The sequence below is a fragment of the Ascidiella aspersa genome, chromosome 3 (genome assembly GCF_963924565.1).
Source record: "Ascidiella aspersa chromosome 3, kaAscAspe10.2, whole genome shotgun sequence".
NCBI classification, from domain to species: Eukaryota; Metazoa; Chordata; class Ascidiacea; order Phlebobranchia; family Ascidiidae; genus Ascidiella; species Ascidiella aspersa.
This window is the reverse complement of record NC_139449.1, coordinates 35921053-35945786: the sequence shown is the minus strand read 5'-3', so window position 1 is coordinate 35945786 and position 24734 is coordinate 35921053. Positions and strand designations below refer to the sequence as shown.

The 24734-nt window shown below is 38.5% G+C and overlaps 1 protein-coding gene across 1 annotated transcript; it reads right to left on the bottom strand.

The window, feature by feature from the left end:
- Nucleotides 1-464: 464 nt before the first annotated feature.
- LOC146162753 (uncharacterized) lies at nucleotides 465-23514 on the bottom strand. The gene is made up of 19 exons (XM_083385290.1): nucleotides 23041-23514; nucleotides 22449-22638; nucleotides 20844-21066; nucleotides 19983-20139; nucleotides 17785-17935; nucleotides 16747-17225; nucleotides 16051-16244; nucleotides 15032-15229; nucleotides 14032-14228; nucleotides 12696-13175; nucleotides 11158-11339; nucleotides 10178-10508; nucleotides 9130-9398; nucleotides 7686-7844; nucleotides 6858-7014; nucleotides 5501-5808; nucleotides 3750-4347; nucleotides 2995-3059; nucleotides 465-2028 (listed from the first exon to the last, which is right to left on the bottom strand). The coding sequence occupies exons 1-19, from the start codon at nucleotides 23512-23514 to the stop codon at nucleotides 1345-1347; spliced, it is 5496 nt and encodes a 1831-aa protein (XP_083241416.1). The 3' UTR covers nucleotides 465-1344.
- Between the last annotated feature and the right edge of the window lie 1220 nt (nucleotides 23515-24734).

Genomic DNA, 24734 nt, shown 5'->3' with positions numbered 1-24734 from the left:
ACTAGACACAACTTATCTACTACTGCATTCGTTGGAATGTCGTCAAAAGTGATGAAATTTAGTATTTAACAGAGGCCAATAGTTTGAAACGTGTTACATCAAATATATAATATTATTTATATCGTACACCCAACAAATCAAATTACTGGGTTATCGAATTACGCGTCTTTTAAATATTTCAAGTGTAATAATCAGGAAGAAAGAGTTCTATAAAACATTTAACTAGATTTTTTTTAAATTTAAAAAATTGTGTCCAAACTATAATCTATACTATTTGAAGGAACATATACAACAAGCAGCTAAAAAAACTACATGGCAATAATTGAAAACGCCCAAAACGATTGGGTTTGTCAAGAATAACAAAATATACAGGTCAAAAATAGCAAACAGTTTGGCGAGGTTTGATAACGTTAGGCCTTTGTTACTACAATGTGACTTAATGGCAGCCTTTGTCTTGTAAGAGCGATCTCTATATGTATGTTCATTCGAATTCGAATTAAGGAACTGATGATGCCACTTGGCGAAATATATTTTCCTTTTAAACAAAACGTCTGATCCTGTTTTTACTCGTGTTTTTAACTGTATGTTTTACTTGTTAATATACGCGTCAGCGGAGCAGTGATCGACTGGCTAAAACCTGCTGCCGATGGTTTTGGGTTCTATAAAGATACACCCTATTGCTATATGTATGTTATTATAACGGAAGATGTCCGATAATATCGGATCGGGTGTGACATTTCGTCCGATATTGGCGGTGCGTGAATCCTTAACTGAACTCATTTTCTAATTTTAGCGATAGTTATATAAACCCAGCATTTGTTACCTTCAAAAGAAACCTTTTCAAACGATAGCTGGGAAACAGTCAAATATAATTAGTTTTGAAGCTAATCTTGACATAACAACTTAAAACATGACATTTGCAAGGTTGATCTGAATGATTTAGCTTATTGAAATCGATCGATACAAAAGTGATGGTATCGGTGCCGGTTCTATGCTAAACTCATTTTCTTATTTTAGCGATGGTTTGCGACTAAAGCCGCGTTTTCACCTCAAAAGGGAAATTTTTTAGAACATAGCTGAGAAATAGTCAAATAAAATTGGCTTTAAAGCAATTTTTGGCGTAACAACCTCAATCATGACATTTGCAAGGTTGATCTCAATGATTTAGCTTACTTGGTCACAGTAATGAGCAATGACATCATCTGATACCGTATCATGCAGCAAAGCTTTTCGTTCAAAATAATGGGTATTAGTATCGATATAAAACAAACCGGACATCCCTATTTACAATCCTTTGTTACGTCACAACACGGGCAGTTTTTTAAACGTAAACAAAACGCCTGGTCAGTCGAAGTGCACCTGGTGCGCATGCGCACTGCCCTCCCGCACATACCACGTCATAGGCAGCCCGGAAATAGACCCCCTCGCGGGACCCCTGGGTCCCACCGGGGAAATCCCCGTGGCACTAACGTCACCCGCCCTGGAAAAGGACGGCACGTATTGTGACGTCACCGCGAATCTGGGCGAGCGCAAAGACGTCATAGATGCGACTGTGACGTCAGTATTAGCGTCGGTTGGTTGTTTTTGTTGAAGTCGGATCGCTGAAACAGCTTTTCGCCATTTTAACAAAGCATTGGATGGCGCTAAAGAGTCAACAACCTCCATTTGGGGTTTGGGGGTAAAATTGCCCCCCATTCGTGAGCTTTTCGGGGTTTGTGGAAGAAACCCGCTGACGGATTTCAGCGAGAACGGCGAAAACCCGATTGTGACGTCATTTTCTCGAATGTTGCTGACGTCAGAAGGAATTTCGCGCTCCAGATCCGATTCGATTGTGTCGTCATAGAACAATCCGTCGGCCGCCTTCTCGTAACAATCGCCGGCCCGTTGTTGCGTCACAGAGAAGACCGAGGAATCGTCGCTGGCGCCGACGCGACGCGAGCCCCGAGAAGAGGGACTTCCCCGGCGCCGTTCGGGGGGTAATTGGGAGCTGGAGGGGAGAGAGTGGCCCAAGGAGGTCCGCTTTGGTTGCTGAGCGGGAACAAGTATTCAAATGAAAGAACAAAAATTTAAATAATGTGTTTTTAATTATACTTAATAACGTTTTTTAATAAAAAACAGCACATATAAAAAAATCAACTTAAAAGGTTTATTACATTCAAAAAGAAATAAAAACCAAAAACATTGGAATATATTGCCCCTCAAAATGATACTTTTTTTAAGATTTGTCATGCAACGTGAATGAATTTAATTATTTTTTTGACACCGATTGGCGGATTGTGGGGTTAAAACATAATTAAATTCATATTTTTTAATGTGCATCCAAAATTGCTTGATATGTTAGAGTCAAAACGGTTTTCGGATTTAGTGCAAGTCAAGTCATTTGTCTAAATACCTTTTATTTATTAAATTTGCACATCAGACTTAAGTTGAAAAAAAGAGTATCTTTAAAAAAAAAAAAAAATTTAAAAAAATAGAAACTTGTTGCTTTGTTTTTTTCGGTAATCTGAAGCTAAAACATAAGAACGAAGTTTGAATGATTCCGGATCTCAGTGCTTAATTTTTGCTTTCACATACATCTTCAGCTAGGTTCTTAGGTAACCTGAAGCTAAAGCCTTACAACGAAGTTTGATGAAGGGAGTGCAATTAATAATTTTCAAGTAACTTGAAATTACAAAGACAAGTTTTCGCTTCTACTTTACTGCTATCTTCTATGGTGTCTGCATATGCAGAGGAGCGGCAGCATAATTAAAATTTATAGATAGTGTAGCTTTTGTTGTAATTGGAGGAAATTTATTAATCACATTGTAAAAAATGGAACTTTAAAATGTTGAGGTAAAACATGTAAAACCAAATAAACCTTAAATAATTAGAGCCTTAAGTATCAAATAATCATCTAATTAAAAATAGCTTTGAGCAAATTCAATGGTAAACATTTTATTGCTGTTTGGCATCAGTTAATATTAGCGATTTACTTCCAAGTAAAAACCAACTTACCAGGAAACTGAAGCAGTTCACTTTCTCCCAACATCGACGAGGAAATGTGGAAGAATCTTGTTTCTCTGAAAAAAAAAATAATAATGAAATAAAATACAGGAATATTTTATCAATGTTTGCTTTTTCTGTAGGCCTAATAATAGAAAAGAACTGAATGAAGTAAAGTATTATTTTTTAATTTACCATTACCACAGTTCATCACATAGCTAGATTTAAACGCTTTCTAACTAATATAAAACAACAAAGTTAAATTTGCAAAAAAAACATGGCAAGCACGCAATAATATCAAGAAAGAAAAAACAACCAATTGTTTTTATATAAGAGCAACCTGTAGCAGTAAACATGACATACACTAACACAGCATGAAATCTGCTTTGATTTAGTCAAAGTTTTTAAAGAGGTAAACAATAAAATTACATTTAAGATTTACATTTTATAATTGCATTCTCAACTTTCGTTAAAAATACGCAAATAACTTTTTTGGTTTCTGTATTTTGTGGAAAGTATGGAAAGTGCAACCGTAAGTTTTTCAACATTTACAACCTGCACCCCCCAAAATAAATATGCCTCTGATTTTTTGATGTAGATTAAGCAAGCGGGCTGAACTTTGTTTTTTGTTGAACACGGTCACCCCGATTTTTTTAGCTGTTTTTTCGGTAAACATTTTTTTTAACCTCTTTCTTGAATAATTTTATTCAAACACCTTTCAGGCTAAAACAGGATTGTTCGAGGAGCATAGTGTTCCTTAAACTCACCGTATTCATCCGCATATCCCTCTTCACCTTTATTCCTCCGCATATAAACCCTCCTCCCTAAGTAAGCGACAACCAACAAGCATCCGAGCAGCGCAATCCCGAGCACCAGGATCCACCACCAGCCCACAGAATCTGGGGATTCCCCGGCAACCTGGAGCGATTTTCGCGCCGAAAAAGTCCCGGATGCTCGACACGAGGTGGCGCTAGAGTCGCATATTCCTCTCGAATTGGGGTGTTCCCCGCAAACGGCCACACCCACACAGCTTGAATCGCTTGAAAAACCGCTGGGAACCGCGCTCTCATCGGATAAGACGTTTGCGCGGAAGGCGACGCTCAGCTCATCCAGTTCCCGCTCAAGGTTGAGCAAGGTCACCGCTAGGGTGCGGTTGTCGCGCCACGTGGCCGAGTAGTTGGTGGCAGAGGTTGAACCCAAGGTCAACACACGGTTCAGCTGCTCTTTGTCGCCCACTGGCGGTTGGTCGGTGTCGCGGTCGAAGACAATGACGATGACGTCACCGGTTGTGATGACGTCGATCGAAGAGTTGCTGGACTCGATTGTGACGTTTACAACGGCGGGTGTTATGGAATTGTCTTTGGCCTGTAACGATTATTTTAGATAAAAAGTGAAATGGGAAACAAAGATACAAAAACTTTCACTTCATGCTTCAAACTCAGAATTTCTAAGGTTGTGAAATGATTCCATATTAATTAAATAGTTATTAAAAACTTATGGATCTGATCCGATACTGAAGTCTTCATCAGTCTACCGGAATTTATTTATAACACAAAGGCTTATACTAATTGATTCATATATTAATTCGAACGAATAGAAAACAATGTTATTGGAACAATTTTTTTATAGACACACCCCACTTAAGCGGCAAGTTTTTAAGAATATTTGTAAGTATTCAAATAAAACTGTAAAACAATTGATATATTTTTGACATCATTTCCTAAACAGAAAACTTAACTGGACAATCAATAAATTTAAAACCTAGGCGAATACTTTTTGATAAAACATAAGATTTTGATACGCAGTCTCAATAACACGCAGTTCAACTCAATAACAAGACTTTGTGGCAACCCTAGTAATACATTAATATTGGACTTTTTATTTTTTTTAGAAAATAAACGGAATCTATTCTGAACTTAATCGGGTAACGACTCTGATTCAAAAATATCGAACAACCGTGACAGACACTGTACCTTTTCCTAAAATTTTATCAATAAACGAAATCCACTTCCACCTACAACCAGCAATAAAATGCTCCCCGGCTCATAAAAGGTTGGAAAGCCCTTGCTTAATTAGAACAGGGGTTCTAAACTGGGGTCCATGTACCCCTTGGGGGTCCGTGAACTAGTTTTAGGGGGTCCATAAAGGCCTAATTGAAATGTTAATGTATATTTAAAAGCAATTTTTCAAAGAAAAGTAATGAAAAATAAAACGGTTTTGTACTGAATGTATTTCGACTCTTTCACTTTCACTTTTTTTTGGACCGAAATCAGCAGAATTCTGAAGCCTATTTGTCTTGTGACGTCAATTTATTCAATTTATGACGTTATCTCTAAATATTTATTGTGACGACATCTCTAAATATTTATTGTCTACAAAGGTCCACGCGAAGCAAAAATAAAATTTTGGGGTCCACGGTAAAAAAAGTTTAGAACCCCTGAATTAGAAGATTTTAATAACTGGTTATCGCTTTGTAGAAAAAGTGTTCAAAAGATACAACAAATCTTCTTCAACTTACAACCAGTAGTAAGCTTTCGTTGGCCAGATTGCTCGCCGCGTAATCGCTGTACAATCGCGACTCCACGCCGGTGTCTTGCGACACCACATCAATGACCTCTTCAAGGTCAAACGCTCCGCTGATCCCGGCAGCGACATCTAGCGAGCGGTAGGTGCGTGGGAATTGAGAGGACGTGTCCAGGAAGAGTTTGGTGACCGTGGGAACGTCGGACCCGGAAGTAAGCGAGAGATCCCACTCTGAAACGACCTGGTTCTCGCATTTTGCAAGGGAAGTCTCAAGTTGGGGTAATGCGCTCAGAAGAGATGGACCTTGATGAGAAAATGGAAATGTTTTAAAGTCGTATACAAATAACTTTATTGAACTATATTATAAAGTAAAATGGTATATATATGTGTCAGGGTTAGGATTTTGCACTAGCTAGCTCGCCAATGCAGGTACAAGTCGTTCTGGGCTCGCCCGGCTGGCTAGTGCCCTTAAACAAAAATGAGTTGTTGTTATCAGACCTACTGGACTTTATTTGCGACAAGTTATGTGAAATGGCAAAGACTTTAAAAAATGCACAGACTTTAAAATGGCCAATTATTGCGTACATCAGCAACGCATACACGCAACGAAGTCGCACGTGGTAAAAAGTCGTACGTATCGATAGTCTGGTTAGCAACGTACGTCGGTCATAGGAGGACTACGTATTTATACCAGACGAAATAGAAAAGCTGGTTAAATTATTGAAAAAAACAATTTGGTTGGACAAAATTTGCGTGCGGCGTGTCAACATTTTGGCAAGTGTTATTTCATTCGGGATTGCTGAAACGATACTCGCCCGACAGGCCAGAAAAATTTTAATTAATACAAACCATTTTTGTATATATACTTTAAAGTATGATTTTTAGGAATATTTATGTTGATATTCAATTTAAATCGAGACAGATCTTCATAAAATCGATAGCGGAGTTCAGAGGTTTCACAACTAGAACTAACTTTTCTCTAAACATGTGTCAATTCATCGTGGATTTATATCAATTTAAAATACTTTATTAAAATGTTCCCTTCATAAAAAAATCAAGATCGCGCTTCTGGACCCATGTATTGGGTTGTAAGGGTCATTTACATTCTACAAAATTTGGTTAAAAGCGATTTTACTAAGTTATGAAGGCAGTCGCGCTTTTTTTTTATGTTTCACTTCCCTGTTTTACAACACCTAACATGCGTATAACTTACAAAATAACAATTACCATTAACTATTCTGTAGTAAACTATATAATACCTAAAAATGTGTTGATTTTTTTCTCCAAAGTTTCTCACAAAATTAAAATTGCATTAAACCATGAAAAAAATTATAGTTTTCCTGAAAACTCACCGAATAGTTGGTTCAGTGGTTTGTCGCAGAGACTGTTAATCTGGGTTTGGCTCAACGCCGGACGAAGGGAAATCACTGTTGACGTCACGTTGCTGACGTAACTCACTCCGTCGGTGACGTCAGAGTTTTCGACAACGACGCTGGAAACTGTGGGTACCTGAAAAGTGAGACAAAAAGGTGAAAGTGTGTTTCTGTAATGTTTCTATTTTTTTCCGCCATCCCGTCCTTACTTCTGAGTTAATCCGGTTTTCAAAGGCTGCAACTTGGAAAATTATCGTTATTTTTTCTAATAAAATTGAATTGCGAATTGACGCTTTGGTGAAATATATACCCAAGCTTCAAAACTAGTTTTAATGGACAATGTAAGTCCAATAATTTCGGTTTTGGGCCGATTACTGCTTTCAGGACGAGGAAAAGATGATTTTTCGAACCGGTTTTGTGTCGGTGCAGAAACGACGCACTATTAATAAAGGAATTTTATTCATAGTTACTATTTTTAATTGGAAAGATACTGTTGTTTAAAAAGCAAAAAATCGATTAGCAAAACTTTAAACCGGTTATTGCTTGGAGAATTAGTTCTTAAGATTATTACCTAGAAGTCTAGAACTAATTGCGTTTGAGATAACAATAAAAAATAAAACAAGGCCAATAAAGACTGAAAACAAGTAAAACATGAACGACAAACTGAATGTATATGAAAATGCATCGCTTCACTTTGTGAATGGATGACGACAATGACTCTAAAAGAAAGTATACAATGTTCAAATGATTCGACTTTGATTTATGAGGAAAGTCTGAAGATTATTAGCTCCAGGTACAAACACTTACGTTCAATCCCCAATTTCCCTCCAAAGGTGGCGAGTTTCCGCTGGAGGCGCCAGACAGCCCGGTGGAGTCCCGGATGCAGTAGCGTTGTGCGGCATCTAGCGGATTGGGGGCGGCGGAACAGGCGGCGCGGGCCCGGGGCACCAGGAACCAGGAACCAACCTGCGATTTGTACCACGATATAAATTACTTGTTATTCGGAAATTTTTGGAACCTAGGTCTGCCGCCGAGGGTTCACTTATTCGCGTTAACATAATGAATTTTCTTCAGTATTCGTTTTTATGTTTAATTATTATTGATTTAACGACAATCAGGTGGCAGTCTTACGTATGAAGAAAACCTTTTGTCGCGACACCAATTACAACGAGTAACAAACGGTTTTAAGGAACAACACGTAATAAATCAATATTGGAAACTGGGGCGAATTTACATCAAAATATACAAGAAGCTAACAAAAAAGTGATGCTCAGCGTAAAAATAAACTGAGAGATTCCGAGAAATGTTAAACAAGATTTTCGAAGAGAATATGATTCAACAAACGAGCAGAAGACAAGGAAAATAACTTAAACGGTGACCAACAGAGAACAAATTGCCCGAATCAAAACGGACCTTTCGATGGTTAAAAGTGGACACTTTTAAAACAAATGCATCCGGTGTTGAACAGGTTGTAAATACTCTTTTACTTGCTCGAGTTTTAATACTCGCAAATGCTTTTTTTTACCGCTGGTAAATTCCTTTTTTTATTAGGCAATCTCGCCGCTTCCTTAGGATGCATTTGAACTAAGATTTCAGTTGCATATTTGCGCAGTTCTGTTGCATATTTGCAGTTGCAAATTTGAACGATAACCTCAGCTTTCCTAATATTGCTTGTTTTAGACGCCCAGTTATGACAGAACTATGTGATTTTATTTCAGTATAACACCTAGTCTACTTCGGTATTTTTTTGTTTAATTCAGTGACGGACGCACTTTTTATTTTTTGAGACGTTTTTCGGTATATTTTATTCCTTTACGGAGTATGTTAATTACGAAAAAAAATATCCTGGCAAAACTAAAAACAAAACACACCAAAATATAACAAAAATTATTAAAACCGCAACTGAAAAAAACCCTAAAAAAACACTGTCCCTAATTCTTGCACTCTAAACACCAGGAAAAAAACTAGAGTCTATTCCTCTACTCGCTGTTGCGCGGGCATCCTTCTTTGAGTAAAAATATACCGAAAAAACCCCAAAAATAACCCTGGCAAAGCTAAAGACACCAAAATATACCCAACAAAATTCTTTAACATGTAACTGAAAAAAAAATACCTTGGTAAAACTAAAAACAAAACACACAACAAAAAATATACAAAAAATTCTTTAAACTGCAACTGAAAAAAAATCCCAAAAAACAATGACCCTAATTTTTGAACTCCAAATCCAAGAAAAAACAACCAAAGTTCACACCTCTACTCTTTGTTGCGGGTATCCTTCATTAAGTATGGTCACCACGAACTCTCTGGCCGATTCCCAACGTCCGCTGTATCCGAGTAACTCGCGAGTAGGGGCGAGTTCAAACGCGAACAACTCGTCCACCTCGTCACGCGTCAGCAGCTTTCCCGCCGAAACCACCGGGTCGGTGACGTCATAATGGCCGAAGGGCGGCATGTTTGTGTCGTCACTGAAGGTGACGCGAATTTCGTCGCCGCTCGAAATTTTGGCGTCGGTGGGAAGGTCTGGAATTGTTGTAGTTTAAGTTTAAAAACTACTTGGTTACACTATGTACGGATTTGTAATGTAGCTTAATAATAAATTTCAAAGCCAAAAAGGTCGAGTAGATCGAGAGCATCTTGATTAAGACGTTTCGATACGAACTTGTATCATCTTCAGTTATCATCTTCAAAAACGACCTCCTTAAACAATTATCAAGTTAATCAAGTTTGAAACAAATTTTTATATGCGGCCCACGAACTCCAATCTTCACAGTTGTCCGGCCCTTTATGAAGGAGTTGACCCCGTTTTTTTTTCTTTTGAAAAAAAGTTTGGAAATCCCTGCTTTAAAAAAACATCTGACCCTGTCTTTTCTATCGGGCAGCTAAAAAATGTGCTTCTTTATATACAAGTCAGTGAAGTAGTATTTGACTTAACTAGATATGAGAAAATGCCAATGATTTTTAATACCGTGAAATTTACATTTTCTTAAATCAAACATTAGAGCTCCCATGCTTCAGTTTATTTCATTGTCCATGTACAGAAGTAAAACTAACAAAGCAGGACAAAATAGGACGCAAAGGTTATGATATGCAAGTTTTTGATTCATAGATCGCTTTGCCGATAAAATTTAGAATATTTTCTATTTTAAACATTTGTTATTTCGATAAAGAATCTTACAACGTTAAAACACTTTGTTTAAACGTTGATTGGCGGATGTGGTTCTAGAAACCTATTCACATAAAAAAATTCCTGTAACGTAAAACCACATTTCGACCCACAATTCATTACGTCACAATCTCACCATTGTCGGGTCGACAATAGGGCGACGCGAGAATCCTCGTGACGCTCGGTGCAATCGGAGGAGCGCTAGTGGTCGGCGCGGAAGTGGATGAGACGTACGTATTGTTCCCGACCAAATCCACGCTCGTAATAACAGTATTCGAGACGGCACCGCCCAGGTCGACAACGTGGAGGCTGATTTGCCGCTGAACGGAGCTGGTGCGGAACGCCGGGTTGTTGTACGTTACACGACTGATGACGTCATCGTAATCGGACGCCGTGACGTCACTGTTCGTGACGCTGAAGGTGAGAGTGCGCGTGGCGACGTTGTAGTTGGAATTGGTTCTCAGAAGCTGGAATAATCGAAGGTGGTGTTTAGGCACATATTGTGTAACGTAATTAGTAAGCGATTATTAACCTGGGAGTAATTGCTGCAAAATGGTAATTTGTTTTTTCGGCGTGTAACAAAATTGCTATCAGAAGCTGGAATAATAAAGGTGGTTAATGAAAAATTGGTTGGTTCTTTAAAGTGTCGAATGTGAAGTGCAATTTAATGGTGGATCTTTACTTGAAAAAAATAGCATATATATATTTTGGGCGTAATGGCTGGGTTGTAGTAAGGCCTATAATAAATATCAAAGGCCGGCCTATGTAGAAAATTACTGAAGTTCATTCGAAACGTTCACAAAATGCTTCCTACCGTATGCACACGAAATCCCGGATACGTCTTACTACAACCTCCAGTCACAATCTTAAGATTTATTGAAATCATCAGCAGAATGCTACCTAGTTCTATACGGGCTTTGATATTCATTCTACGTCTACAATATATACTATATTTATTTTAAGTTACAATAAATTATTTAAAGTTTAATAAATTGATGAAAATGGCCAATTCGGTCCCATCTTGATTAAACGATAAACAGAATTAAACTTTTGCTCTACTGCATATCTTTATTTAAATTGCCTTCACAATGATTCGTGCAAAATAGCTTATCTCACCTTTGTGGAGATGAGCGAATCGGTGTGAACCAGAACCTTCTCCACGACATCCGGGACACTTAGGCTCTCGGTTGCATCAGCTGACGAGTCGATTGTGATGTGAACATTCGACGGTGCCGCGTCATCAGGGTCGCTTGTGACGACATAGAGCGTGCTTGGGTAGATTGTGATGCTTGTGGCATCTAAAGAATGTTTGGGGGTAGTTATAACTGAGAGTTGGAAGTTATAGGTATGTCGCTTTACGACCAAGAATATGAAGTTTTATGAATACGAATATTTTATACAATATATCGGGTAAGACTTAGGTGAACTTAAGTGTTTTCAAAATGGCTTCACTTGAGTTGTTTCGGTAAAATGACTTGCTTAACTTAAGCACTTTGAACCAATGACTTGACTTAAGTCAATGAATCAAATGACTTGGGTTGAAATTAAGTGTTTATATTTAACACATAACGTTTTTTGCTTGGCCAACAAATTACATTCGGTTTGTCTACCTATTTACTTATACAACTCTTAATTTGCATATTAACGTTGCACGATGTGAAACACAGTAAACTTAACACTAGATGTTAACTCAGTCAGTGATAAAAATTAAATCAAAGGACAAACGTTTTGGTGATTTTTAAAGAAACCCTATATAATAATTTTATAATAATATATGGGCTGAAATTAGGCGATACCGGTGTATCGGTAGGAGTGTAATATCGGCCGGTATTATCGGTAAATTGGTATATATCGGCCTCTAATTTACTAGCTACCTGGAACCATTGTGATTGTCTTGGCCGTTCTACTGCCATTAAGCTCAGTACTACACTTAAAATGACCAAAGATAATTTTACTTAGGTTATTAGGCCAAAGTTCGGATTAGCTCGAAGATTCATCAAGATCAGTCGTTACCCTAATATTTAAATTAAACTTTCAATGTAGAAATTGCTGTATTGGATGACATTGATGCCTAAATACTTATATTAATTTGGAATCAGATCAGTACCGATACCACCCCTAGTATCGGATGAGTACCGATACCACCCCTAGTATCGGACGAGTACCGATACTACCACTTGGTATCGTGTAGCGGCTCCGATCCGATATTATCGAACATCCCTATTTATTAATAAATTTAAATCGCTCTTCTGGTGTAAACGAAGTATAAACCGACGTTTCGGCAGCAGATACCAGCTGACCTCATCAGGGTTAATAATTAAAACGAGAGTGCGTTAGCCATCTTATATACTAAGAACTAAAAAATTTGAAAAAACGTAGATTAAAATTAATAATTCTAGACGTCGCTGAAGTATGCGATAAGCTGTGACGTCTAGAATTAGTAATTTTAATCTACGTTTTTTCAAATTTTTTACTTCTTAGTATATAAGATGGCTAACGCACTCTCGTTTTAATTATTAACCCTGATGAGGTCAGCTGGTATCTGCTGCCGAAACGTCGGTTTATACTTCGTTTACACCAGAAGAGCGATTTAAATTTATTGATATGTTGCCCGGTGGAGCTAACTCTATCCCTATTTATTCTTCAACTGTTACCTGGAACCATTGTGATTGTGTTCGCCGTTGAGCTGTCATTAAGCTGAATACTCGGCGCAGAATTCACAGCAACCACTTCCAAATTGCGCAAGAACGCATCGGAAGCGATCCCGTTTGTCCCTCTAGCGGTGAGCGACAGGATTCTCGCGCCACCGCTAGAAGTCGCTGTTGGGTTGGCCGAAGTGTGAACGTAAGTGACGCTTCGTGCAATGGATTGTGACTGAAACGCGTTGAAAGTTCCGGAAAAGTTTACAGATGTTTGCTGAGTATTCCAAGTTACTGTTGCGCCGGTTTGGGAAATTATGTCAGCTTCCGTTTCGTAACCGTCCGCTGATCCGATCCGCAGCATTTCGTAGCTCTCATCCGCTGCGTTGCTTAGTGAGATTTGAATGAGGTCGAAGGAAACCGTATGAGAGGAAGTTACAGTTACGTCCGGGAAAATACCGAGCTCTGATCCGCCTTCGGTAAAAGTTAAATCGCCTAAAAAGCAACAAAAAATAATTGTTTAATTTTAAATTTAAATTTTTAATTATTTATTCATTAATATTAAGAAGCTGTTAATGCCAAATACTGTATTTAAAGTTAAATGTTTTGTAAAATTTTAGTCGACTTGAAAGATTGTTAAAATATTCCTAATTTGAGCTGCATTGCAAGGTTACATTTGCTTAAAATGCATGTTGGCTTCAGCTTTCGGCAAATTGTAAACCCTTGAAGACAAAACAAGACTGACTCTGATTATACCTCAAAACTTTCTGAGGATGATTTGCTTTTTATTTGCAGGGACATCGTTTCATTGTAAAGGCGAGGCGACACTTTTCAAAATGACGTGTAAAAAACATTCCCGAAAGCATTTTACCCAATTATCGCTCAAATTCAATAAAAGTGAGGAAAAAAACATGTCAAATATTTTTAAACACACGACAAAAAGATTTTAAAAAAATCAGCTCCATTGAACAAAGCATATATCCTTAAATGCGATAAGAGCGAAACGATCACTATTTATTATATTTTTCCACAATACAAACGTTGGCTTCACCTATAACTAATTGTAAGGTTATAGTAAAAAAAAGTACTAAAATGTTCGTTATCGATTCATTCGACAAAAAAAACCTGAAGATGTCTGTTTTTTTGCACGACGAAATGTATATTTATGTTAGTTTTAGAAAATAATTTATGTTGAAAAAAAAACGCTTCAAAATTTAAATAATTCGAAGCAGCCGCTCTTTACAAGAAAAAGTAATCGAGCGAATAATATTTTAGTAAACCTGATAACTTAGGAATTTTTTAGAAAAAAACAACAACCAAAAAACACGATTTAAATTTCCAAATTACTAACCTTGGCTTCCGCTAATTTCAGGTTGATTTGCAGCCTTGGTTACGCTCACAACGATGGATGTCTGTTGCACACTGATTGATGTCGATGACGCAATGTTGACGTCATAACTTCCGGAGGTAAATCCCCCGGATCCGTCCCAGGCCTTGACCATGATGTGCGGGGCAACAGCGCCGGTTAGCGGCAGGAGTTGAACGAATCTGAAAATAATAAAAATAAATAAATTTCGGTGAAGTTTTAAAACAACTAGTGAAAACGCGTAGGTTTAAACAAACAACAATTTTGCATTTTTTCTTGTTATATTGTAAAGATAAATCGATATATGGGTTTGCAGATAATATCGACTAAAATTTTGCCTCTACCGATATATCGGTATCGGCAAATTTAGCCGATATTTTGACCGATATTTACTAAGAAATATGAATTAGTTTTTCCTGAAAATTAAACAAATTTCATATTTGAAAACGTGAAAAATCGGGCATCGGTCCGAAAAAGATATTTCGGTCGATCTCAACTAATTTGTGTTCAAACGCACTTTACACCAAAGTAAGATTTTTATACTGGAGCAAATTTTTGGCTTAACATGAAAACAATACTTTTAACGTTTCAATTTCTCCTATTTTGAATGTTTAGACATAGTAATGACGTCATTGGTATCGGGTCAATCGAGTTTGGGATTCGATACTTTTAGTTTAAAATATCGGAATTGGAATAAAATATAAAGTATCGGACATCCACATCGCCTGAATTATATAATCGAAGAAGTTTTGTTTTTCATAACATGCGCACTCGACCAGATGACCTCAAGGTATATTAGCTGTTGTGTGTTTTTATGATATTTTCCAAATTTTTTTCCAATGTTTTTTTTTCAGTTTTATTGTCATCTTTGAATTTTTTCTGTTACCTTTTTCTATTAAATTTTTTTTATGATCTTTTTTTTCCATTTTTGCAAAAATGCACAAAAATAAATTGAACTTGAACTAACTTATCCGAGTCAACTCACTTCAATCTGCAAGTCGAGTCGAGGAGAGTTGCCCTCGTACTTGTTGGTCGCACGTACTCACTGTACCCGGCTCCTCCAGCAAACACGAACGCGTACCAACTACTCGACACCGACTCGCACTTGTACTCAAACTCGCCGATCGTACTCGACTCGGCTTCGATCACAGCGAGTCCGGGTAGATCGGTAGGGTCGTCATCGCTACGATTTAAACAAAAATAAAAAAGTTAACTCTTTGGTTTTAAAGTGATCTACAGGAGTGTTTATCATTTTGAACGATTCGAATAAATCTTTATTTATTTTCAACATCTGAATAAAGATTTATTAGACACGTTTATAATGATATCTACTTCTGTATGGGCTTTGGTATTCTTACTAGGTCTAACTATAACCTTCAAACCTATATGCTCCAAAGATCTATTTGATGTTGATTGAAAAAGGCAACTTATTTTGTGTTAACGTTGAACTTTTTTTCTAGAAGTTAATTTATTTGTGTAAAAGTGATCATCTATTTGGTAAAGTGGTGTCCGTTTAATCATCTTTTTGTGTAAAAGTACAGTTCTTAGAGCCAGGGATGCAGAGTCGGGACTCGACGGAGTCGGTTTGTTTTGCTGGAATCGGACTCGGGACTCGGGTAAGACTACGTAAAACTGAGTCCCAGTCTGACGTGCGCATGCGCAGTACCAACTTTCGAAACTGATAAGACTCAAACTATAATGTGTTGAAAAGAATATGATGGAATATTTCCAACCATGTATTGTGGTTGGGTAACTTATAGGACACCCCTATAAGTGGATTGCTGATTAACCACCGCATTAAGTTATGTAAATAGGTGAAGTACACTCTGTAAAGCCGAGTCGGAATCGGGAGCTGGACTCGGGTTCATTTTTCAGCAGGAGTCCGACTCGGATTTAACTTTCAAGCCGAAATCGGACTTGGGTTATTTCCAACCGACTTCGCAGCTCTGCTTTAGAGTACTGTGGCGTGGAATCAATGAGCTAAACCCCTCAGCAATCAATTACTTGAAGTAAGCGGCCATCAACTCTCCAATCAAGGTTCCGTCCAAGTTTTGTTGCTCGGCGTTCTCGTAAAACGGGAATGTGACGTCAGCAGAGGGCAAGGTCAAGGTCGGCTGGTCGTTGACGTTTTCGATCGTCACGGTGCCGGTCACTTCTGATTGGCTGAACGCACCATCCGACAAGTATGACGTATCAACCTAAAAACACAAAATAAAATTAAGTTGGTTGTAATAAAATGAAAATTGTTTAAGATAAGGCGTGTATGTTTTGAATTTAAACAGTAAAATTATAACCAAACGACGATGCTTATTTTTTATATAAAGTATATTTGAATAAGACGATGTAGTATTTAAGGGTACTAAGGTAAGGCACAAGAATAGTTTTTAGCAATATATAATTATTCACAAAAAACAAAAGCTATCAAAAAAGAAAAAGACACTACAAATATTTCGGACACTAACAGGCAAAACCCTACAATAGATTTTACAATAACTTTCATAAAAAAAATCAGAAAGTTTAGATAAACACAAAAAAAGGATTCATTTATTTTAATTTTATTTTTTTAAATATTAATTTTTTTTAAATAAACGCCAAATTTCCATAACCACAAAACAGTAATAAAAGAAAAAGAAAAAATAATTAAATTAGGTATTAACAATAAATGCTCAAAAATGAAGTAAAAAGACCCACAAAACTTACCCCAGTTTGCCCCACCGATCCACTCGTAAAATCCCAGCACTTGTACTTTATATCCACGGCGGCGTAGAAATTGGAGGCTGGCACGAATCTAACAGCGTAAGACGCTACGTCACCATTTGCTCCCAAAAGCACCCCTTGCACCCCCAAAACCTGCCAATTTGCACCCCCGTCCACAGTAAACTGCCAAACGCCGTTGGTAGCGTCCACTGACGTCACAGCAACTCCGAGGTTTAGCAGTGTGACGTCATAAGGAAAGTCGACGTCATCGCAGGCTTGGAGAAAAGTGGAAAGGGGTACACCAGTAGGGGGGGTCGAGTCTTCCGAAAATGTCCCCAGTTGAACGGTGCTTGTTGTAGCTTGTGGTGCGTCGTTGATAGGTTGTATCACCACTTGGACGGTGCCCATGTCGGGTCCGAAGGCGCCATTTTGTGTCCAAGTCGCGTTGGCAAAGTCGCCGTGAGACAGGCTCTGTGATGTACCTGTTGATATAGTGCAAGGGTTGTTGAACGGTTTTGAACAAATACCTCTAAACGCTATTGTTGGCTTGCCTGCGTTAAAGGTTCACGGCTGCGAAGTCGGACTCAGGACTTGGGAATCGAGTAAAACTACCTGATCAGGGCTGCCAAGTCGAACTCGAAGTAGGGACTAGACGGAGTCGGTTTAATTAAACTACGTAAGACTGACCAAGTCCCGAGTCCCACGTGCGCAGTAGCAAATTTCGAAACTTATATGGCCGCAAACTTCAAATTGTAAAATTGGATTAGCATACGGTGGAATATGTGTCAACCACGTTTTGTAAGATACATTAAATGCATAACAACAATATGAGTGGATTGCTCAATATCAACCCCGTTGTTTTAGTTGCGTAAATAGGCGAAATACAGTCTGTAGAGTCGGAGCCGGGCTCGGGACTCGACGAAATCGCACTTTTAGCTGGAGTCAGACTCGGGTTTATTTCTTTGGCCGAAATCGACTCCGCGGCCTTGGTTTGTGCAGTGTTTCTCAACCGGGGTTCTCAAGTGTTGTTACGATACGCACCTGTCTTGTCGTAAGCGACGAACGTGATCGACGACTCGCCGTGAAAGTTTGCATCTGGGAAGAAAATCAAGTGGTTCTCACTGATGATGAGACTCGTTTGACTCAACGAAGTGCTGCGGAGAATGTTGTGGTCGCTATCACGAACTCCGCTCTGAAAGTAAGTTATAAATGAGTAATATAACAGTTGTAAATTGAATAACAGGTGTCAGGAGCCTGCCCTGCTTGCATCATTGATCAACAGATTCGGTAAGTCTGGAATGGCTTTCGGTGTACAGGTGTCAGGATTTTATGGTTTTGTAAAGCTTTTTATCTTTTTTTAACACTATAGGGTTGGTGTTGCATTAAATTTGCATTTGCCGGTCGGACGAATGTCTAAAAATGAGCAGTTCCCCAGGCGAAATAACAGTCCACAAATATGTCGGTATGCGGTTGCGAGTTTCCGTCCTGCCTAATTGCCAGACTTTCTCAAGACACACAAAACTAGTACGAAATATGCTAGTTTTGAATTTATTTTATCAATTCTTAGCAAACTATTAAACATGGTTGGCTGGGGAATAAAAATCTATTTTCTCAATAATTATTGTTTCTTAATCAACCAAACTTGACTTGGGCTAAAACATGATTTATTGAAGGAAGTGGCTTGAATACTGACAAAACTGCTAATGGTGAAATAATTCAGTTCAATAAGACGAAACCAATGAAATGCGTTTGACGCAATGATTCAGTTTATGTTGAATAAAAACTTAAATAAAAAAAAAAAACAATTTACAACAGTCTAATTTTTGGCAGATTTCGATCGTACCTGTGTGAACCATTTTTTTTCCATCACAACCTCTACTTTGGGAATCCCTACTTTACACCGTTGGCTTTATTTCAAACGTTATCAGTAAAAGCCAAATAAAGTTTAGTGGTTCTAAGACAGCGTTTTGGAACCCCGCCCCTCACTCACCCCCCTCCAAAGGAAAAAAAAGAAACACTGCTTTTTACAGTTGGCTATAGTTCCAACGTTACCAGAAAAACCTAAATAAAGTTCAGTGTATTCTCAAAACATTGTTCGAATATTCGTGTACCAAAAAAGGTAAGAAACACTACTTAACACCGTTGGCTATATTTTCAACGTTACCGGGAAAAAACAAATAAAGTTCAGTGGTTCTAAGACAATGTTCTGGCCCCCGCTGCTCACTTACCCCATTCCAAAGAAAAAAAAAAGAAACACTGCTTTTTACAGTTGGCTGTATTTCCAACGTTACCAGCGCCCCCTAAATAAGGTTAAGTGTATTCCAAGGCAGCGCTTGTTTATCAAAAAAAAATTAAGAAACGCTGCTTAAAGCCTTTGTGCCGTTGTGTGCATTTCTAACGTTACCAGGAAATCCTTAATAAAGTTCAGTGTCTTCTAAAACATTGTTCGAATATTCGTGAACCAAAAAAGGTAGGAAACACTACTTAACACCGTTGGCTTTATTTCCTACGTTACCAGCAAAATCTAAATAAAGTTAGTGTATTCTAAAACAGCGTTAGTGTATCCAAGTGTGGGTCCATCAAGCAGGAATTCGCCGGCTATTTGTAAGCTGACACCTGACTCTACACAGTGACTCGTCTCAAGGCGCGAAATCTCTTTGTCCCGATCGAGCAGTAAGCGTGGAAAGCTGGAGAGAGGCGGGGCTAGTTTTTGGCACAAGTTGTAAATATTTCTCGTGGCGGTTTCGCTTTTCGCGCCACACGCTGAGAACTTTTAAAGCTGGGTTTCAAGGATTCGTGAAATTCGATTTCCACGGAATTAAGTTTTCATTTCAAAGAGTTTGCGAAATCCACTTTTTAAATGTTCGTTAAATTACGCGTTTGAAGAATTCGCGAAGTTCTTTAAACGATTCATAAATTGAAAATTGCAGCAGGTCGAAGTTTCGGCAAACACGCCCTACTAGAATATGTTGTAGTGACACTTACTTTTAACAAATAACTATCTGCGAAAAAGCGCATGTTTTTGGTTTCTATATCTTACGGGAAAGTTTTTGATATCCCGTTATCGTTTTAAAAAGGCTACACTTAAGTTGTTGTGTCGTGTAACAGTATAATTAATTAACCTATTCACACGACCGACTTGGATAACTAGATATTTTTTGCTTTTTAAAACATCCCCTACAGATGTGGTTCCAGTCACCCCCTTCAAAAAATATACAAATAACTTAAGCCCCACTCACCGCAATATCGGCGTACACTCCAGGTGAGGTCTCGTACCTCCAGATTCCGTGCCTATTGTCAGCTCCCAGCACCGCGATACCAAGAAGTGCCGCGGGGTCGTTATCCACCACCGTGTTGCCTAGAAACGGGATGTTGGTCGATGTGAGGCCTTCGAATCTGAAAAAAGGCCGGCAATATTTTGGTAAATAAAAAACAAGAAAAGAAAAGGTAATAGATTTCTGCTGGGTGACATTCATATTAATGTAATTGCGAACTCACGACCTCCGGACATAACATGTCAAGTATCGGTTGTGGCCCCACTTAAAAAGACCCTAAACACCTTAAAACAGTGTTTCTTAGTCAGGTGAACGGTTCACCCCAGGGTGAATAAAATTTTTGCAGGGGTGAACCAACCAAAAGGGGTGAATAAGGGTGAACAGTCAGAAATGGATGATAGCTTGCGAAACAACCTAGTCATTTTGTGCTATTATATGTAGATAAGACAGTTTTATCATATCATGAGACAAGGGTGAATGAAATCTGGAGATATAAGCTAGGGGTGAACAAAACTAGAAAAGTTTAAGAAGCACTGCCGTAAAAACCGTTCAGTTTAGTGGAATTATGATTCGAATAAAAAAACACCACAAACAAATTACCTTGAAGGATGACCGCAGGGTTAGGTTTGACATCTAACATCCTTGCTAACGGTTAAACATCAATGGTAAAGAAAGATAAACTCACACCAGCAACCGCTTCGATAAACTCATTCACAACTGAGACTTACATTCATTTCAAACATAATGACAACTCAACTGCCGAATACTCGAAATAAATTTCCAACCCCAAACAACCACATTCGTATTCCATTATAATAAACTCACACGGCGGAGTCCTCCTGGATTGTGATCTGCAGAGGTTGAGATCCAAAGTAAGGAGAGTCGTTTCTTCTGAACACGAAGAAGTAGATGTTGACGTTTGTCTCATCTGTGCTCGCGTAGTTGATGGAGATTGTGAGTCCTCTGAGAGTGTCGCTTGGGTTCTCAGCCGAGTTGATGTACATCAAGCTGTTGATGGCCATCTCGTATTCTTCATGGTTTATTAGGCCTTTGTAAAGAGAAACAAATTACAAGCTTTGTCGAGAGCAATTTGAAACATAATGGCTGAAGGTTATAGACGAAATGACTATGCGGAAACGTTTATTCTTTGTCTTAGAATTATTGATACATACATATTCGAGTGCGCGTTACATATACATCATAATACAATGCACGCGTCACCATACATTGCACTATCATGTATACAAGTCTGTAAAGTAGTGAGAGATGTTGTTCTCCTTCCACGGCCGCCAGCTCAGCTCGACGCGCTGTTGCAGAGATCATTTACTTGATCACGACTCGCGCACTCTGCTTGATCTTCGGGCTACGGTTTTCAGGTTCTCAGCCCACAAGCACCGCGCGTAAAGTGCTCAGCCGGGAGTTCAGCCCCGCATCTGAGGATTGCTGGTCAGTGGCGCTAACCACTTCGCCAACGCGCCCAGAATTATTGATAAAAAAATCATAAATCGTGATTTATTTTGATTTTACGAAAATTTAGTATCACTGCTTTCAAATTACTCGGCTTGACTTAAGTTTATTGGCGAAAATCACTTGCACTGAAGTTAGTGTTCTACTTGGACTTAATTCGTTAAACGACTTGTGTTGAAATTAAGTGTTTTTATTGAAATCTCTTTGAGAATGACGTCACAAATTTACGTCATAACTTGACGTCATGAAATAATTAACATGATTTTAAAACGAAAAGTATTTACATAGTAAAAAAAATTAGTTTGACTACCCCCTGGATCCGCATTTGTCAAATGAACCACACAAAACAACCTGCCCATCGCAATTTCATCTGCCTTGAATTATAACTGTTTTCTCTGTTCGCATCATGACTAGACCCCTTTTACACACACACAGGTGGCGACTAGACGGACTAAAGGTGACACAATAGTAGGGCCACTGCATTATTGTAACTCGACACTGAAAGCAAGCGATTTAAAGTCGCGACATATGCTCTTCCGACGACGCGACACGCGACAAGTTAGTTGTGTCGCTAACAACCGTGGGAACGCGACACACAGCCTTTTTTGACCAGCTGGGCTAACTGTGCTGGTTTGACCTTAGGGTCGAAGCCTCATAGCTGTAGTCCAGGGGGTTCTCAAAACTTTTTTTCAGCTTTTTTTGGTGGGATAAAGGGATGGGTTTGAAAATGTTTAGGGATTTCGAAGTGAAATTAGATTTTGGTTTAATAAAAGGTTCTTTAAATGTTATTTTAACTGGGTCTTTTAATGAAAGATACACACACATATGCGTTTAACGACTGTGATCTACTATTATTGATCGACAGATTCGGTAGCATCGAAAAACGGTTGAAAAACATTGACTTATATAGTGAGAACACTTCTTATCGTAATAACAAGCTCATGATTTTTTTCATCTTAAAACCTGATATAGTAAGCATCCTTCCGTCGTATGACGTCACGGGAATGACGTCATAATCGAACGTGACGTTCCTGCCGCCGATGTCGACGGTTCGCGTCAGCGTAAAGTTCGCGACGCTTAGAACCTCGTTTCCAGAATCGAGGACGTTGATGATTTCGATTGTGACGTCATCGATTTGCGAGGTTCCGTCGATCTGAAAAAAAAAATAGTTTAGTGAGAAAAAAAAATGTGCTTTCCGTTACTTTATTCGTTTTAGTTTTTATTTACATTTTTTAATAATGTGATGGAATTGCTGTTTGGTTCTTTTGTGTAAGAATTCGAGTATTGTTTAAATGTGTCACTTTCCAAAATAAAACATTTGGTTATTTTTATTTTTTTGTTTTTAATGAAGTTTGGAGTCTATTTACTTCTAAATGCAACGCAATGGGGGAAAAAATCCCCTGTTTTTTTTTCAAATCATTAATTTTTTTTCAAAACTTGTTTGATTGCATTGCAAAAACGATTTTTCGCTGTTTTGTTTTCTCCCACAAAACAGGAAAAAGTGCCTGTATTTACCGGATATAAAATTCTGTCCAAAATGTTATTTCAATTTTACCTCTATGGGTGTTAAAATGATGGGTTGGGTGCCACTGTCCTCGTCGTAGCTGTACACAGCCTTGGGCTCGTTCACAGTGACACTGCGAGAAGATACGCCACTTTTTGGAGGGTCCAAGCACCCGTCGTCCCTCAAGGCTTGCTGCAGTTTTACGTCCAAATCATTAAACTGCTGTTTTGTCAGCTTAAAGCCTTTGCAGTCCACTAAGTAAGCAGGTTCACTACTTAAATCAGCACTTTCTGCTTGTCTTGCAAATCGGCCTTTGTTAGGCCTCGTTTCTTCTTCGTTTGTTCCCGGTTCGGGAACGTCGTCGATTGTCCTGCTTGTTACGTCATACGCGACTTGCGTTTGAGCGCCTAGGTTTGAAACATCGCCGGTTTTTCGGTCTCTACTGTCGACGGCTCGTGCTACGCTAAGCACAATAAATAAAAGCGCCAGCGACCACCAGATGAAAGTTGCATTCTTAAACCACATTATTAGGAAACACCCACTCGTATTTAACGCTTTGATATAATAAGAATTAAAATTTGACAAATCAACAAAGAAACAAAGTGGTTTGAATACAGTTAAATCATTTTTCAAACACCTTGTTACACATTTTCTACCTGCTTGTAAAAGCTGCTTTCATTTTTAATACAATTTTATTTTACTCTCCAAAAATAACGAATATCTTTGTTTTTTAGGGCTTATGAGCACAATTTTTTTTTTCGTTTTTATTGAACTTTTTTTCTTTGAAATAGTTTTTCTAATCTAAAACTACCGAAAAAACTGTTTTTTATTGAAATCTCTTTCCATAAAAAATTCGACTGACTTCAGAAAACACCAAAACACAATTTTAACCACATTTTAATAACATGTTTTACTTTAAATTCCATAATCTGCTTCTCAATTGATATTAAACCTTTAAAATAAATTAACTTGTACCTTACAAAAACACTCTTGTACATATTCTGCTACTTCATACTTTTGGTCCTCCTACTCTTAGCTACCACCGCACACCAACATCCCAACAAATAAACTGCAATTTTTTTTCTTTTTTCCTTCCTTAAATAGCCATTGTATCAAATGTTATCGTGGTGCGTATAAAGCGGAAATCAAAACTGGCCGTATCTGATTGCAATATTGACAAAACTTCGAATCAAATCAAGAAGCCAAAAAGAGCTGGACTCCATAAAGTTGCGCAAGGCAATACCTTGGAAAAATGCAGCAGCAGAACCGTAGGAGGTAGTGGTGATGATGGTAGCAGTGTATTTACAAACACGCTCCGGTGTCGAGGCGTTTTCGAATTCGCGACAAAACTTCGCGCGACCCATAACTGGCAAAGGGCATTGTGTTGTCACAACCGTCGTCTTTGATGGCATTGTGGCGTAACAGGGCAATTCACACCTCATGACAATCGACGATTGTTTCGCAGGCCGCGCGATGCCCGACAGGTGTCAGTATTGTTTCGTCACAAGCCGGGGGTAATCGATACACCCCCAGAACCCCTCCCTCCGTCCAGAGGGTTTCCGACCGTCGATTGTTTCGTAACAATGGCGGACCCCATTATTGACACCTTTAATTACACGGGATTCGATTAATTGGGTGAAATTCCATCGAAGAAATGAATCATCGCGCGTGTGTTCGTCCAAAATTACTGGAAAACGCGTCACAATGGATACAGTTGTGTGACGTAATAATTGAAAACTTCGGTA